Here is an 18,791-nt window from a genome sequence, read left to right as displayed (position 1 = left end):
GCTGGCCAGGTAGCATTTATTGCCTGTCCCTAATTGCCCAGAGAGCAGGTACGAGTCAATCACATTGCTGTGGGTCTGGAGTCACATGTAGGCCAGACCAGGTAAGGATGGCAGTTTCCTTCCCTAAACGACATTAGTGAACCAAATCGGTTTTTACCAACGATTGACAATGGATTCACGGTCATCATTAGATTCTTAATTCCAGATACTTATTGAATTCAAATTCCAACATCTGCCGCAACGAGATTCAAACTTGAGTCCCCAGAATGTTATCTGGGGGTTTGGATTAACACAGTGTGGAGCTGGAGAAGCACAGCAGGCCAGGCAGCATCAGAGAGCAGGAAAGCTGCCTGTTGTGCTCCTCCAGCTCCACACTGTGTTATCTCTGACTCCAGCATTGGCAGTTCTTACTATCTCTGGATTAACAGTACAGCCATATTACCACCAGGCCATCACCTCCCCTTTCTACGGTGACTGTTCGTAAATCACAACTTGAAAGACATGTAATAACATGAAACATACAGTATTCTCCATATAAACTAAAACATATTAACGCTTGTTTTTTTTGTTTCAGTGCAAAAGTCCTTCTGCAGTCCTCAAGTGGCAACAGGCAAGTGGTGTATTTCACCAGTGCTAGTGCACTTAACCTTTTGAGCTAGAATTATTTATCGAGTCATAGAATCATATAATACAGAAGAGACCCTTGGCCCAACCATATTTTTCCACGCAATCTTTGAGAAAACAGCTGCCAAACTAATTGAACTTCCATTTCCCATCATCCAAAACATATTCGGATTTGAATCAGTCATAGAATAATTTTATCTGGTTATTTTGTGGGTAAAACTTATTTGGGCTGATTCACAAGTGAACTGCTTACAGTTAACACTACTTGCTATCCTCCCTTGTATGAAAAAGGGCATTTAAGAGGCATTCAGGCCCATTTGATGATTTATCTTACCACGGTATACAACAATGACTTCATTAGATCATTACCAAAGTTCTAGAGCAACAGCAATGATGATGGGAAGGTGATTCTTGGAAATTGAGACTGCCTTGGTAGCATCATAATTGCCTGATCGATGTTGGTCTTTTTGAATTGATGTTGTCATTCATCAGCAATGAATTGTTCATGTATTTTACACTTTGATAATCACTCACCTTTCCTGTGGTGTCAGTTCTAATCAATGGGACACAGGCTGGTGACAAATCCCTTCTGCTCATTACCCTATAGATGATGTTGTTCGTTTATCACTGCATTATTTATCCTCGGTGCTGTAGATCTGAAGACTTAAAATCTGGAGTTTGTCGAAGGACACTGAGCTAATGACCTCTTATAGATTGATAACTGCTTACAGACATATGTGCCTCAGTCACAGTTCAGTGGGTAGCACTTGTGCCTTTAAGTCTGGAGGTCATGAGTTCAAGTCCCACTCCAGAGATTTGCTAGCTGTAATCTAGGTCAGTACATTAATGAGGGAATCAGGCATTAACCCAAGACACTGTCTGCCCTCTCACGTGAATAGAAAAGATATCATTGGTGCTGAAGAGCAGGGCAAATTCTCCCCAGTGTCCTGGTCATCATCAATCCTCAACCAACATCAACTAAAAACCAGATCATTTGGTCACTATCACAGTGTCATTTATGGGACCTTGCTGTGCATAAATCTACTACCATGTTTTTTTCATATGTTACAACAATGACTACACTTCAAAAGTGCTTCAGTGACTGGAAAGCGCTTTGAGACTTCCTGAGATTGTGAACAGTGCTGTAGAAATGTAGTTACTGCATTTAGCAGTGGTGCTTAAGGAAGCTTCTTGTGATATATCCAAGATGCAGTAAGGTATTCTGTTCAACTGCCATGGCTGCGAAAACAATTTATTGTTTCCATACCAGCCAACAAGCAATAGTAGTAATTTAATTATTAATAACTTTAAAAAGTTTGAGACAAGTCTGTCTTGTTATCAAACACTGATAATCTCAGACCTTTGAAATTATACTTTATGATAAGTTGTTCCCTCTGGAATTGTATGTCTGCATGCTGTGAGTGATTTAAATTTGCAAAAAAAACCCGCAGAAACATGTACTGATTTACTACAGGAAATTCAGATTTTAAGAAAGGAAGAATTTTCAATTTTCTTCACTTTAAAGTAATCCGTGTGTTGAATATACAATTTAGCTAATAGGAATATGACCATTTGTCATATTAGATTGGCTGTAAATGAACTTCCCTGTTCTTGTTAATATTTATGATTTTAAAGTCTTTAGCCCTTTTACTTTTAAAGTACAGTGATTTGATGACTCCAAAGTATTCAGTTTTCACCGTGACATTCATTTCTTGCTTTGATATTAATATAATTTGAGAATTTTAAATGCAGAAAGTAACTGCAAGGATGGATAGATGGGCTTTTGTGTGTTGTACATGCCGCTTCAATTAGAAACAGCCAGATTCAATTCTGAATTTGCTCCTGTTTCTCTACAGTCTAGCAGAAAATCTATTTTAATTTTGCTGCAAAAATGATTGCCCCCATAGATAGACTATTTTTAGCAACTGCCACGATAGAAATGTTTTCATTTTAAGAAAAACTGTGAATTGTTAACAGTTTTGCTCTATCAAGTTCAAAGATCTGCTGTGTTTAGTGGGGGTGGGGTGAGTGGTAAAGGATCTCCATGACATTGGCATGAACCCAAGCTGAAGAGAAGAGAGAGAACATCTTTCTGAAGATGTAGTGACTGATCTTAGTGTCCTTCGTTTTGTTCGTTCTGCAGAGAAGCATAAATCTATGCAGTACTTAGTGGAGACTTTCATCTTGGTACAGCAACCCTGACTTCCACTCTTAGACATTAAGTAGAAAGAAAACAGAGGCTCACAGTCCTACATACAAGAATGTCATTGAATCTGTATCACTAGCTGTATATTGTATACCTGTAATGGATAAATTGAATACAGCCTCTTACCACATGCACACATTTACACATGAAGAGCCATTTGCAAGCAAAATCACCTATTATTACACTTGTCCCTGTTCTCACAGTGGATGGACCAGAAGTAAATTGAATAAAGCATGCATGCTGCAAAAGTGAATTTAAATACAGACAAAAGTCATTGTGATAAGAGGAAGTCACATAGGGTTGGTTTTGATGGGATGATGCCTTCTCCGTCCCACTGACAGAAAAGTCACCTTGACCCCACTAATCCAGAGGTCCTGCAGCCATAGTGCACTCAGAGAAGCCTTAATCATCTCAGAGTTAAACTTCAGCCCCCATCTGAGAGAGAGTCCTGCCTGGGTGATCTGCCCAGAAATTGGCCGCCTTCTTTGGTGATCAAGGCTGGGACGACAGACTAAGAAGCGTCATGCAGCCTGGACTCATGGGTTTGGCTGGGAGATCGCAGCAAGTGGACATACTGGTGGATGGAGGGTTAGCTTTGAGAGTCTGCAGGGGTTGGGGGTGAAGCATAAACAACAGCGTGGACCCCATTGGCTGAATTACCCATTTCCAAACTTTCAATTTCTTTGTAAAAGAGAAGGAAAATTCCATGGTGCAATATGATGCAATGGTCCAGGTTTTCCGTGGGAGCTGCACATTGGGACCATGCAAATTCCACAGCTAACTCTGCACAAATTGCCCAGGAAGTTGAAACTTCCATTGGTCAAATACCTGGCATCTGGAAGCCCCTGAAAAGCTCCCAGCTCTCAGTTAGGAGATGTTGGGCAGGATCTTCCCAGGCCCTGAATCATGTAAGCTATGGTGAGAAATTTGGGAGAATCATGGGAAATATTGATTGAGGCCCTTCTCAATGTCAAGACAAACATGTTGCTTTTCCCAATCAAGTCCTAGATGTTGAAACCAAATCCTTGCTAGTAAGTGGCAAGAAGCCCTTTAGTAGAGATTATCATTCATTAACACGCTCATTATTAGTTTATCTCACCTCATTAATAAGCACACTAATATTTCTTCCACCTGCCTGATTGAAACCAGATGTCGAGGATTCCCAACATGAAAGCCAGAGTGAGTACCAGGTGACACCACTTGCACAACGTCTCTGTGCAAGCTCCATGGGAACAGTTCCGGGAACAGCTACATGCACTCCATGTGCAATGTTCCCTCTTAAGCTACCCCATGGCGCACCCACTCCGAGTGTCTGAGCGTGCCTGTCAGTGATGATGCATTTCCCAGCACTGATTCCCAAGTCCAGTCGTTGATGCCATATATGGACCTTGGAGGTCCATGCAGGAGAAAAGAAACTTAGATGGAATGTGTCTCATACCCACAGATGTTGACAATTAAAATGTGCCAGCGTCTTTGCATCATCATGTCCCATTTGCTGTCCATTTACAATATGCTTCTGCAGAGCCATGCTGCACTTTGGAGGGCACAGGCATCTAGCTCATGGACTGGACTAGGATCTCAGGACTGTTGACAGTCTGAACTCTCTTACCACTCGCTCACTTTGCACCTCTTGGGGTGCTCATGACATCTCTACTTTGCTTTGTCTTTTAGAGCTTTGTACCCTCAGCCACACTTTAAATTTTCACTGTACTTTGGTCTTGCCTTGTTGTTTAGCACAGACCCAAAACCAGGCAGCATGTCTTGGTCAAGGAGCTGGAAATGTCTCTCTACATCACCGTGCTACGTCAATATCACATTTGGAGCGTGTGCCGGCTGCAATATGCAGCAGACACACTCCACATGCTTCAAGCAAGCAGCAATGTCTCAGAGTCTAAGAGGAGCATTTCTCCATCAAGTCAAGGCAGACACCTTTCAGTCAGGGGCTGCTGGCACAGTAAGTTGAGAATCTCTGATATCAGTTCAGGGGTCAGTCAGTCAGCTTGAAGAGGTCAGGGTCAGCTCCCCCCCCCCCCAGCCCCCACCTCGTAGGGGAAGGAGATTGTAAGGAGCTGTGTTGGGCACCCCACCACCCATCTTGGCTCTTCCTGCCTTATTGTGGGCCATTTTCTCCTGCAATGAGAGAGGGATTGTGTGAGATAATAGTGTGTGGCACAGCTGTTACTGCTGGTGCAAGTTGGGGAGAAAGTAGGGGAGGTCAGTGATTGAGTGAGTAGGCAGTGCAGAGGGCATGGTGGAGGGTTCGTGGTGTGGGGTTTGGGCTAGATACAAGTGAGTGAGGGAAGATGTTGCCAGCAATAATGAGAGTGGCAGAGCGTGGGCTTTGATGGGAGGGGATGCGTTTGCAGTGATAGCTAAGGGTAAGGTGGCAGTGAGAAGCAGATGGCACTTATGCTGGTGGAATGAAGAAGATCTTCTCCCCACTTCACTGGGTGTTCGCCCAGTAAGTTGACACTGCACTGACTCAAGTGGCAAACCCAGACCAGGGTCCGGCGTTGTGGTCTTCACTGTACCACCCTGTCCACCAGGACCTGGTGGATGTATTAACCCCCTTCCCCCCCCCCGCTACCCTAAGCACTCAACCAACATACCTACCACCCTATCTACTCACCCAACTGGCATTACAACCCCTCATCCATCTGGCCCTCTACTCCCTGACCCACTCAACACCCTAACCCTTAACCACCTGGTATGCCAATCCCTTCACTTATCATACACACTTTCCTTCTGTCAGTCGCTATGAAAGTAGCTTCAGGAGCCTTCAATCCTGGAATTATCATCTAAAAGGAATGTGGATTTAACCACTCCATGCTGACTGTGTGGATTCCTGCTCTGGACCTGACTGCTAGAACTGGGGAGGCTCCTGGGCCGGACATTCAAAGAGAAAACTCCTACAAAGTTGTTTGTATTTTTTTAAAATCCAGTCGGGATCAGGATTAAGGTTTTCAATCCTGGTTGGAAAATCGAGGCCAAAGTGCTACAACCAACAGTGAAGCTCAGTTAAATATATTTTTGCTTAAAACGTGTTTCCAGTTTGTTGAAAGATCAATCCTGAAATGTTATCTGTTTCTCTCACAGTAGATGCTGCCTGATTGTTTGCAGCATTTTTGTCTTTATTTCTAATTTTCAGCTTTCACAATATTTTGCTGTGGAAAGTTGCCTTGACCTTTTAGTCGTGGCTCATATTGCATTTAATATTTTTTGTAACTAATCTTTTTTCCCATATTTATGTTCTTTTCTATGCTGGTTTTGATCATTTAAAGGGCTGGGAATTTTCCAGTGTACTTTGTCTCTTAATGGCCCTTTATTTTGTTTTATACTTCCCCCTTTTTGTTGACCTTTCGCAGGAGCTGAGCTGACAGCAAAAGCTTGGGAAGAAGTGGTTAGCAATGATGGCCTAGCCGTCATGAGGTGAGGTGCACAATTAATGGACCCTGTGACCTTCCACAAGCTGTCAATTTTTATGTTCTTAGCAAGGACTTTCCTGCAGTCATTTTCTGCTTTACCAGCTGTTATTCCCATCCTTAATCGTCATCCAGCCTATTTGAGCTGATCCAAAACTCTGCAGTCCATAACTTGTGCCAAGTACAGTTCATCTATCTTCACTTTCTCATTGAACTCCATTGGCTAATGGCCATGCAATGACCTAGCTTAACAATTTTCATTCTTCCTTTCAAATCCCTGCATGGTCATGGCCCACTGTATCTTGGTAATCCCCTCTAAACTCCACTATCCTTTGATATCTCTGCATGCCCCCACTCCTGGCCTCTTGCACATATAACAACTTAATTGTTCTGCCGTTGGAGACTGTGCCTTTGATTGTCCGGGCCTTGAGCTCTGGAATTTCTCACCTTAAAGCACTCAACCTCCCTCTCCTCCGTTAAGGTGCTCCTTATACCTTACCTCTTTCACCAAGCAATATTGATATCTTTCATGGGCCCACTGCTAATATTTGATTAATGATGGTCTTGTGGATGTGTTGCTCTGTTAAAGGCATCGTATCAATGAAACTTTTTATTTTTACATCTGCAACCACACAGTCCACTTTAATGAAGCTACAGAATTCAATGTTCCCACCTAAGTATCTTTTCAGTATGCCCTGTCCATCGACAAAAATGAAAAACATGAACAGTGTCATTAAAATCTCAGCATAAGACCAATGATTATTCTAATGAGGTGGCATGGCAATGATTCTTCATAGTACCATTGCAATTGGATATTTGAATTTGCTTCCTGACTTGAGATTGTTAATGTTCGGGTGACATTTTATTAAGCTTTGATGGACAGAAAACATCTTCCTGTGAGATATTTTCTTATAGTGATATGAATCAGTACCAGTGGAAAGCTATTCATGAACGCAACAGCACAAAGGTTGCTGGGCTTGTAATACTGTGATTTTCACTTCCATTGTAGAAGCTTATTTTTGTGATAGCTGTAGTGCAGCAGTAGTTTTACATAAATATGGTATCAGGTGTAAATGTCCCATCAACAAACGTTCGATCTGGAAAGGAAAAGGAAAATAGCTTGCTGTTGGAGCCAATAGTAAAGCCCCATTATGTCCAGTATAAACCACGTATGATGTTGAATTACAAAGGATCTGCATCACCAAAACAGGCCATTCAACCCACCTACTCTGCTGCTATTTATCCTCCTAACACTCCTCTCCAACAAACACTGTCAATCTTGTGTTTGAACAGCTTTCACATGAACATAAACTGCAGTTTGAGACAATAAGATCATCAAACATAGGAGCAGAAGTAGGCCATTCAGCCTAGTTCGCTCTGCTATTTAATGAGATTCTGGCTAATCTGATAATCCTCAACTCCACTTTCCTGCCTTTTCGCCATAACCCTTGATTCCCTTACTGATTAAAAATCTGTCTATCTCAGCCCAGAATATGCTCAATGACCCAGCCTCGACAGCCCACTGTGGTAAAGAATTCCACAGATTATATTGAAGCGTTGTATTGAAGAGTAACAAAAGAGTTCTGTTCTGCCAATATTTATCCATGAATTAGCATCATTAAAACAGATCAGTGATCACTGTCACAGATTTGCTGTTTGTGGAAGCTTGCGGTGTGCAAATTGGGTTCTGTTTTTTTACTTACTCATGGGATGTTGCTACATTGTTGCAGTAATTATACTTCAAAATTTGTTATTATTGTCATGAAAGATGTTGTAGAAATGCAAGTCTTTCTTTATATCCTTCCACTTCTTCTTCCCTCATGTTGATCTAGTTTCCCTTTAAAATATCAATATAATGCAGTTCACCCACTCCCTGCAGTAATGAGTACCACATTTTCATAACTCTTTGGGCAAAGAAGATTTTTATGAATGCACTTTATGGATTTTTTAGTTACTAACTTATGTTTGTAGCCACTAGTTTTAGTCAGAGGGCTCCAGAGGTTAGTGATTGCCTCATAAAGAGACAAAAAAGCTATATTTCCATTGCACTGCTGAAGACAACGACAGATAAAATCTGTATAACAAAAAAGGAAATGCAGGAAGTACTCAGCAGGTTAGTCTTTTTTCGAGTCATTCATAGAGGTAAGAGGAGAGAGATTTTAAAAAAAACACAAGGTCAATTTTTTTATACAGAGGAATGAACTTCCTGAGGAAGTGGTGGATATGGATACAATTACAATGTTTAAAAGACATTTGGATAAGTACATGAATAGGAAAGATTTGAAGGGATATAGTCCAGGAGCAGGCAGGTGGGACTAGTTGAGTTTGAGATTATGTTTGGCATGGACTGATTGGACCAAAGGGCCTGCTTCCATGTTGTTGGACTATGACTGTATATGGGCTTCGTCAAGTAAGCCTGAAGAGAGTGGGGGTGAGCTATCTTTTTGAACTACTGCAGTCCTTGGGGTGTAGGGATGTCACCATGCTGTTGGGAAGGGAGTTCCAGGATTCCACGTCAGATTGGCATGTGGCTTGAAGGGATCTTTCAGATGATGGCATCCCCATGTATGTCCTGCCCTTATCTTACTAGGTGATAGAGGACGCGCATTTGCAAGGTGCTGTCAGAGGAGCCTTAGTGAGTTATTGTAGTGCATCTTGTAGGTGGTGCACCACTGTTGCTACTGAATGTTGCTAGTGGAGGAAGTTAATATTGCAGGTGGTTAATGGGATGCTAGTCAAGCAGGTTGTTTTTCTCCTAGACAGTGTCAATCTTTTTGAGTGGGGGAGTGGGGAGTGTTCTCTCACATTCCTGACTTGCAGATAGTGGGCAGGTTTTGAGGAGTCAGGGACTGAGTTACTTGCAGCAGAATTTCTAGGCTCTGATTGTAGCCACACTATTTATATACGAGGTCCAATTTAGTTTCTAGTCAGCGGTTAACCCTAGTATATTGGTAGTAACTTTCCATGAAAGTAACACCATTAAATATCAAGGCCTGAATTGGATTTGTTGTCCATTTTGTGTACAGGACATACATGGACAATTTTGCTCATGTGTTGGTTAGATGCCAATGTTGTAGCAGTATGGGAACAGCTTGGTTCAAGGTGTCAGTGTAGCCAGTTATGGAAAACAACTCTTCAGTATTATTGACAGAGCGTTGTTAGGGTCTATAGCCTTTGTAGTTTCCAATGCCTTCACCAAATTCTTGGCATTACGTGGAGAGAACTAAATTTGATGAAGACTGGTACCTGTGATGCTGGAGGTGTCTGGAAGAAGTTCAGATGAATCATCTACTTGGCTTCTCTGGCTGCAAATGAAAATGCTTCAACCTTGTCTTTTGCTCTAATATGCTGGGCTCCCCCATATTTGAGGGTGGGAATATTGTGGAGCCTCCATCTCATTTAATTGTTTAATTGTGGGCTACTACTCACAATTGTATATGACAGGGCTGCAGAGCTTAGATCTGATGCATTGGTTGTAGAATCCCTTAGGCCTGTCTGTTATTTGCTGTTTCCACTGTTTGTCATGCAAATAGTCCTATATTATAGCTTCACTGAGTTAGCATCTCATTTTTCAGAAATGCCTGATGCTGCTCCTGGCATGTCCTCCTGCACTCTTCATTGAATCAGGATTGATGTCCCAGTTTAATGGTAATGGTAGAGTGGGAGATATGCCAAACCATGAGATTATGGTTGTCTACAACTATGTTCTTGCTGGTGGTCCACAGCATCTTACGGATGCCCCATCTTCAGTTATTATATCAGTTTGAAATATGTCCCATTTAGCACAATGCATGGTGCCACACAACAGATGGAAGGTATCCTCAGTTTGAGAATGGAACTTCATTTACACAAGGACTATCCTGGAGCTCTAGATTACTAATCCAGTGATTCACCACCATTACCTCATCCCATTCTCTATGGAAAGGGAAAAGGGAGTTAGTGTTTCAAGTCAATGAACTTTCATTGGAACAAGGATGATGGAATCTTTACTGTTACGGAGCTATGGTGTTAAAAGGATTGGACAAAGGTACAAGGATGGAAAAGACCATTTTAGCCCATCTAGTCAGCACTAGATTTGGAGACCAGAATGCATTCTTCAATTGAAAAGCAGAATACTGCAGATGTTGGAAAACTGAAATAAAATCAGATCATGCTGGAAAAAATCAAGAGCCTCAGTGGAGAGAGAAACAGAATGAATGACCTTTCATTGAAACACTAGTGCTGACCAGTTGGGCTAAAATGGTTTGTTCCATCCCTGTACATTTGTTGATTCCTTTGTAATACCATTGCTCTGTAACAGTATAGATTCCATCATCCTGATTACATAAGATAAGGTAACGTTTTTCAAATTCCTTTTTGAGGTAATTGTTCATTTGATTAGAATATCAAATGGCTTGTAAAAATGATTCTGTTTGAGTTGATTGAATCCTGGTCCTTGAGGATCAATGGAACCTTTCAATACTGAATATGAGTAATTGAACCAAGAGAGTTAGTGACCTAAATTCTCAAATGGCTACATTCTCCATCCTTCTGAATCCCATTCATTACTCTGCCGATTTCATACCTTTGCATTTATATTCTGCATTGACTTTTTACCTATCTATGGCTTTCATTCTTTACTAAAGAAAAGCACACCTCCCTGCAATACAGACAAGTTATTTAGAGAACATTCCTATTCTGATGTTTTCTTTTATCGCATTATGTCGGTGACCAGCTTTTTGATTGATCAAGTGGAAAGTGTTTGGGCAGCTGTACTATGTATTAGGAGACTTGGGTTTGAATCCTAACCTGAGCCGATGTTCAAGATTTCAACTCCTGTCAGATTATGATACCTTGATATTGGCTAGATCATTAGACATGCTGAACAGAGAGTAGTAAAAAAAATTGAAATTTGCTGTGTATCTAAAGCAGATAAATTTATATTATCTGATAGAATGTCGAACAACTGTGGTGTAGTGACAGAGGGCAAATCGCCAAATAGATAGCAAAGTTACCAGAATAGACAAAGAATGTGTATAAAGATATTAATTGGAATTTAGGAGAATGAGAGGTGGTTTCATTGACACATTTAAGATTCACAAGTGGGAGGTGCTTAACACTGCAGATGCTGAGAAGACATTTCCTCTTGTTGGGGAATGGAGAATTTGGGGGTACCATTTAAGCAGTCTCTATGAGAAAAATTTTATCTGTCAGTGGTTCAATAGACTTTGGTCAGGGACGAAGTGGGGTAATCACAGCAAAGTTAAACCTGCAAATTCAGAGATTCCTGTTGAATGAATGGGGGATAGAGCTAGAGAGCTGGGGACGGGTTATGGTGAGCCACACAGTGTGATTTGTTCCTGGCCCAAACCTCCCAACTCCCCCCGGAAGCCTCTATTTGTTTTTCCTTTCTTTCTCATCTCCATCCAAAAGTAGATCCCTGTTTGTACTGCACTAACAGACCATTAGTGTTTCTGGTTGAAAATTACTCTGGCACCAAGACGATCAGTGATGCTGAATGATTGCAGGAAGAGTCAAACCATTCTTCGAACCTTTTCTTGCTCCTGATGCGCAATCCTTCTTTTCTTTGAGCTTGAAAGGTTAATAAACTTAACCATTGAGGGCATTAGGAACATTTTAACCTAATTTATCCAATATTACTGGAGGAAGAACAGAAAATGCTGGAAATACTCAGCAAATCTGTAGAGTTAGCGGGCTGGACTTTCTGAGGAGTAGCAGTCTCATGCAGTTTGCTGCTCTGGTCCATGTTTCTATAAAAAAAGGAAGCTCTGGATTTCTGAGAGGAGATTCCAATCACCTCTTTGTAAAACCATTAGTACATAAGGTCAGAGTGCTGGGAGGGTGAGGTGCCAGATATTTTACTTAATTACTTTGGAATCCTCCAAAGTCTTCAAGTTAAATGGAGACTTTCAAACATTCCAAGCATATTGGAAATGTCCTGTGGAATCTTCAATTTCCGAGGCAATTCCTTGAGAACCTGCCACCATGGGGATTCCGCAGGGTCCCCATGTGTAACGTCCATAGACACTGGAATAATGGCTGTGTGGCCAGCGGAAAATCTGCCCCAGTATTGGTGACCTTTTGTCAGAACTGGGAAAAGTTAGGAATATAACAGCTTTTGAGCAAGGGGCGTGTGCAATGACCAGATCATCTGTTTTTGTGGTAGTAGAAGCAAAATACTGCAGATGCTGATAATCTGAAATTAAACAGAAAATGCTAGAGAATTGTGCAGGTCCGGTAGCATCTGTGGAGAGATAAACAGAAACTGAGTTAACATTTTGTGTCCAAAGACTTCTTTGGAACTGAAGTTCTGAAGAACAGTCATGTTGAACTCGAAATTTAACTCTGTTCAAATGCTGCCAGACGTGCTGAGTTTTTCCAGCACTTCCTGTTTTTGTAATCTCAATAGAAAGATAAACATTGGCCAGGGGATCTCGGAATAACTCCCCTACTCTTGTTTAAAATAGTGCCATTGGATCTTGTTAATCCACCCAAGCAGACATGTGGGCCCTCAGTTTATTAGCTCATCCAATCAGCATCTCCAACAGTGCAACACTTCCTCAATATTTGATTTTCATTCAAGCCCCAGAAGGGCAATTGAACTGAAAACTTCTCAAGTTTTCTCTCTTACCACTGAGCTACAACTAATGCAGACGTGACTTGGAGAAGTAAAAATATCTATGTAAATGTAATGATTCCATATTGTCTTCAGAATTTAGTAGGTATTTCTAGGCATTTCTATATTGCCTACCTATAAATAACAATAAGATGTTAAAACTCTCATGTATGTTGTGCATTTGCTGCCTATTAAACATGAACAGTCACATTTCATACTTCAGCACATGCTGATTTACCATAGCAGCATGTATTTACATAGAACATTTAAGATTACAAAGCACTCTAAAGTGCTTCATAGGTGTGCAAACAAACAACATTAGGTGTAAAGCCATGGGAAGAGACGTTAGGACAGATGACCAAAAGCTTGGTCAAAGAGATGGGTTCCTCAGATGTTTCTTAAAGGAAAAGAGAGGTAAATAATGATGCAGAAAGCTTTAAGTGCCAAGTTTGGATCTTGGCATTTGAAGGAATATTGTACAAAAGCTGCTGATTTATTCTAGATAAAAACAGAAACTGTTCTAAGCACACATGAACATGTGAAAAGCAATTTTTTTTTGGAATTGTGACTCTTAATTCAGTTTTCTATTCTGTGCTTCAGCAGAGAGACCTTTCCAATGCAGATACTGTCCTTACAGTGCCTCGCAGAAGGGAAATCTGAAAACCCACGTACAATGTGTTCATCATGTGCCATTTGACAACACCCAGTATCCAGATCGTCGGTTCAGACTTTCGCGGAGTGATGTTGATCTCTACAAGGCAATGGATAAACAGTTTGGTCATTTTTCAGCAGATCGCCAGACTATAGGAACAACAGTACTGGATTGATACCCGTTCCTAGTCTGCGAATTTCAGGAAATTTCCTTCCACTTCCAGTGGGGCCAGAACTTGGGTCACAATGATGCTGTCTCTTCAGGACTCAGAGAGTGCAGGAACAATCTCTAAATGCTAACGTGACCCAAAAGTTGATTGCTTCTTTTTTTCAAGATGAATGACTGCAGCTTAACAGACTACTGGTCTGCAAGTGGAATGCTGAAAAGTTGTTCATTCAGAATGCATATTGATTATTCACATTGAGGATTTGACTGGTTAAATCCTCATTATTTTAGACACATGGTCCTGCTTTTTGGTCTTTCTCTAGATGTTGATGGACTTTGGGAAACTCAGCCATTGCTTTGAACTGGACAACGTGAGTCTAATGCTAGATACTAGTGTTAGAAACACACGTGCAATTTATCCCTCACCATATCATTATAACTTATTGCAAAACAAAGAAGGTCAAAATTGGTCAAAGATACATTCAGATGTTTTTCTTGAAATTTATGACACGCTTTTGGCAAAAACAATTTGTGTTAAAAATTAAAAGCCAGTGTGGCAGGCCACGTAAACAGGAAGCATTCTTGCTATCCACTGAAAGGTACTAAATGTTAACATGACGTCATTCTTACAAGATTTTAATGACATATCAAATACAAACTGAATTTGAATAATCCTTTGTTCATCCAATTTTCAGGATATTTTACACAAACCATTATTTTCACTGCAAAAACAAAGTTTGACACACAGAAGCCAGAGGAAAAGTAAAAAATCCTGGTAAGAAAAGCTGTCCTGGGTTTAGGCTTGTTGTGAGATAAAACAAACGCAATGGTCATCAGTTGAACACTAAGATCTGAAATATCAACTCATTGTTCTAATGCTCAGGACTGTCCTGCAAGGTTACTTTACTTACCCAAAGAGTTTTTGTTCTTACATTGCAACCTGTTGGTATTATTTTATACTCAAAAGACTTGTTTTACCTCTTCTATTTTGGCTGTTCTGGATTCTGTTCTCCACTTTTGAGATTTTTGCGTGATTTGGGATTACAGGATGCAAGGAGAAGCCATCAGTGTACAGTATAGAGAATTTTGATTTAATACAGGTGAATACAGAAGCTCAGAATTCCTCTTTTAACAGTAAATTTAAGGACTGCTGATTATCAAGAATGCGTGAACCATATGTATGATTGCGAGTATGCGAAAGCAGTGAAGTTACTTACATGCGTAACAGATGAAGCACCAGCCAATCACAACTTAAGGAGTCTGTAAAATTTCTCAAGCAGTGATGTGTTTGCTGTGCCAGTACAGTTCTCTCGGATGCAATTTAATGCCATGCATAATATGGAATAGAAAGACTGAACACCAGTAAAGAGAGCAACGATTTTGCTACACATGCTCCAATGAATACTGTAAGTATGACATTGAGATTTCCTGCTTTATGGAGATGGAATAAATCCAGTCCTATTTCTCCTGCATTGGATTCCAAGAATTTTACTGACTGTTTCTGAAGATTCTGTTCCATCCGTTTTGTTAAGCACCTATGAGGAAATGTTCTGTTTCTCACTGTCAATCTTTAGGGAGTATTGGTTCATTTTAACTGAAGCTGTCCATTTTAAAACTGAGGTTTGTGTGCAATGTTGGTTTTATGACCTGACCCCTTAATACTGTTTAAAATTAGGTGGAGTGCAATTCAAGCCAGCCTAGTACCTAATCTCATTAAAATAATAGTGGGCAGGTTAGTTTAAAATTGACCCCTGACATCACATGTCCAAAAGTAATAGTGATTAGGCACACTTCTTCACAAAAATTACCCATGCAAAATGAAAAGCATTTCTTTGCTTATAAAGATGTCCAAATTAAAGTAATTTCTCATGATTTATCCTTTAATATATGAACTTAACACAAGAAATAGGAACTGCATCAGGCCATTTGGCCCATCGGATCTACTCTGTCTTTGAAAATGATCATTGCTGACCTCAGTTCCACCTCCTTGCTTTATCCCCATGCCCCTTAACTACTTTAGGGCCTAAAACTCTATTGACCCCGGTCTTAAATATATTTAACTGCTGAGCATCCACAGTTCTGAAGAAGAATCTTGGAACTCGAAACATTAACTTTGTTTCTGTCTCCCCAGATGCTGCCAGACCTGCTGATCAGCATCTGTATTTGCTGCAGATCAGCATTTTGCTTTTATTTGAGCATCCGCAGCTACCTGCTGCAGTGATTTCCAAAAATTCACAACCCTCTAAGTGAAGAAATTTTATCCTGGCTCAGTCCTAAATTTTCAAGCTCTCTGTGATGTTGTATTCTAGTTTTCCTAGTCAGGGTTATGATTTTCTTAGCATGTCACGGCAACTAAAAATCTTAAACGTTCGACTACAGAACCTCTCATTCTGAACAAAACCTTAATGACTACCAGAGAGCTTTCTTCTTTTGGAAGATATGGGGAAATGTCTTACAGAAGAAGCTGTTATGTTCTAGAATATACTATTTTAAAAGGATGTTGCAAGCAGGTCCAGCAGTAACTTTCAGAAGGGCGCTTGGTAAATAGTTGAAGCAGGAAAATATTGCAGGACTGTGGACAATGAGCAGTGGAATGAAAGTAATTGGGTAGATCTTTCAAAGAGCTGGGCATGATGAGCCAAATAACCTCTTCCTGGGCTCCATCATTCTTCCTGCTAACTGTGTTCTTGGAGGTAATAGTGTGGTGGGAGATTATTGTTCCAACATAGTCTGTAATGTAGATTACATACAGATTTCTTTGGCCAAATTAATATGAAAATCTTACGAACAATTTCTTTAGGAAACTACCTAAATGTTGTCCGCCACTGTGCACAGGTTTACTTTAGGTAAAGTTGCCATCATCTGAGAGAACTATAGGACTGCTCTCTCATTAGAGAGAGACAACTGGTGGCACTTTGACCTGAGGGTCACCATGCCTCAGGTGAGGGGCGCCATGGTCTTCAACTGGAATATTTTGTCCTAATCTGGGCATGACAGTTTAGAAAGGATGTGCAGGCATGAGCGAGATTGCAGAAAGGAGTCACAACAAAAAGTTCCATGGATGGTAAACTTCAGTTATGTGGCGAAGTTGGAGAAACTGGGGCCGTTCCTAGAGGAAACAAGATATTTATAAAAATGTTCAAAGTCATGTGAGGGCTTATGTGAGAAAATGTTGCCATTGGTGTATCAAGAATGGTGATTAAGGTGATTGGCAAAAGAAGCAAAGCAACATAAGGAAAAGCCATTTTCACAGCGCGTGTTTAGGATCAAGGATGCACTGATGGAAAATTTTGTGAAGGATGATTCAGTTGAAGTTTTCAAAAAAATGTTGAATAATTAACTAACGGAAAAAAAATTAATGTAGGTTATTGTATTGAGGGGTCTCAGCGAGTTGCTGTAGTAAAGAACAAGCATAGACAAGATGTGCAGAATAGCCTGCTATGCAGTGGTCATTCTAAGGTTCTACAAACCTAGGAACATAGAATCAGGAGGAGGCTATTCAGTTGCTCCTGTCTGTTCAGCAACTCAATTAAATCACGGCTGATCTGTATCTTCACTCCATTTGGTAATGCTCTAGCTGAACAGAAGCCTTGTCAATTTCAGTTTTGAAATTTCTGTTTGATTCTCCAATCTCAACACCATTCTGGGGTGAAGAGCTCCAGTTTTTCATCACCATTTGAGTGGAGATGCTTCCTGATGTCACCTCTGACCAGCCTAACTCCTAAAGTTGAGTTTATGACCCCTTGTTCAGGACTGTCCCCAGGAGAAGTAGGTTTCTATCTATCTTATCAACTTCTTTTGCTTTCTTAAACATCAGTTAGTTCACTGCTTCATCTTATCTACTCGGAAATTCACTACAGATCCTGTGGAATCGTACAGAAGTGTGGGAACTCCTTGTGAATGAGATGGATGTGAGAGTAAATCCTCTCAACCCAAAGAGCTCAGTAATATACACACACGTGCACAAATGCACGCGCGCGCGCACATACACACACGCACACACATGCACACACACAATGCATTTCTGCTTCTTTTTATTTATGTTTTGAATTATATTCAGGTGTTCCATTTCTTCTCATTGTAATTTTGTTTTGTTCCAGCACTTATTACATTTTACGTCCCTCTTATAAAGCAATCAACCGTACATAAAGTAATATCCAAAACAAGTGAGAAGCCCAACATGCAGTATCTTCTTTATGCCCCTCGCCATCTATTCCTGTGCACACTGCCACGACCAATCTCGTGGAAAAATACATGTGATTAAATTAGGACTGGCCAGAAATCAACAAAAACTTGATCACTAATACCTCGAACTATTTTTTAAGAAACTGTATGCATTAATGTTTTGTTTTCTAGGTTACCACGCTTTGTATATTTCCATCTATGTTTTTCTGTTTTCAGTGTAGCATTTAGTATTGTGTGGAGCACCAAGTGTAATGATGCAACATTCCATTCCGAGTGAAGTCTGACTAAAGGTAGAAATATTTGGTGACAGCGAAAAAGATATTTTATCCACATTTAGCATAAGAATCAAGCTCAGGAGATTGATATTTTTTCCTTCCACCCCTGTGCTCCCCACCTTTGCTGGTTTGATTGTAACTTCTATTAAGAACTTTTATTAATCTCAATAGTTTCAGTAAGTTATGTAAATTAATTCCAGTAGTAGTTTATGGCATGACAAAGGCTACTTTTTTCTCCCTGCAGAATTGTGTTGCAATGTTATTTTACTATCATTTTATTGGAGTGTTAGATCCATATATTTAATGCTGTTTATGTTTGGTATTTATTCTGTCGTTATCATTTTTTAAAAAAAATACGTTTTGAATCCATGCATTTTGATTTAGTGTAATTTTAATTCTTGAATTTTCCACTTTTCTGGATTAATAGTGTGTAAACATTTCCTTGTCTGGTTCCATATTAAAAGTTTCTATAATCCACTTGTTGCCCTATTTTATACATTTCTCGTTCCCACAGTGATCTGATATTCTAATGGTGACTTTGTGAAATGGCGATCTTTGGAGTGGCAAGTTAAACTATTGCTTTATCTGCCGTCTCAGCTGGGTGTAAATGATCCAACAGCGCAACTTCAAAGAAGAACAAAGGAGT

At 40.3% G+C, this 18,791-nt stretch overlaps 1 protein-coding gene across 4 annotated transcripts in view; it reads left to right on the top strand.

Annotated features, from left to right (window-relative positions):
• Window positions 1–18,585, top strand: part of znf516 (zinc finger protein 516) — a 143,420-nt gene extending 124,835 nt beyond the window's left edge. For 2 of the 4 annotated variants that reach the window (XM_020516632.2, XM_048596284.1), the window contains 2 exons: window positions 575–610; window positions 13,469–18,585. In XM_020516632.2, the coding sequence (XP_020372221.1) occupies window positions 575–610; window positions 13,469–13,695 (263 nt within the window). In that variant the 3' untranslated portion in view covers window positions 13,696–18,585. The remainder of the gene's footprint in view (window positions 1–574; window positions 611–13,468) is intronic. The other 2 variants (XM_048596285.1, XM_020516640.2) reach the window with 2 other exon arrangements.
• Window positions 18,586–18,791: the final 206 nt, after the last annotated feature.

The sequence above is a fragment of the Rhincodon typus genome, chromosome 4 (genome assembly GCF_021869965.1).
Source record: "Rhincodon typus isolate 14 chromosome 4, sRhiTyp1.1, whole genome shotgun sequence".
NCBI lineage: Eukaryota > Metazoa > Chordata > Chondrichthyes > Orectolobiformes > Rhincodontidae > Rhincodon > Rhincodon typus.
The sequence above is the reverse complement of the archived record's forward strand: the minus strand, read 5'-3'. Positions and strand labels throughout refer to the sequence as shown.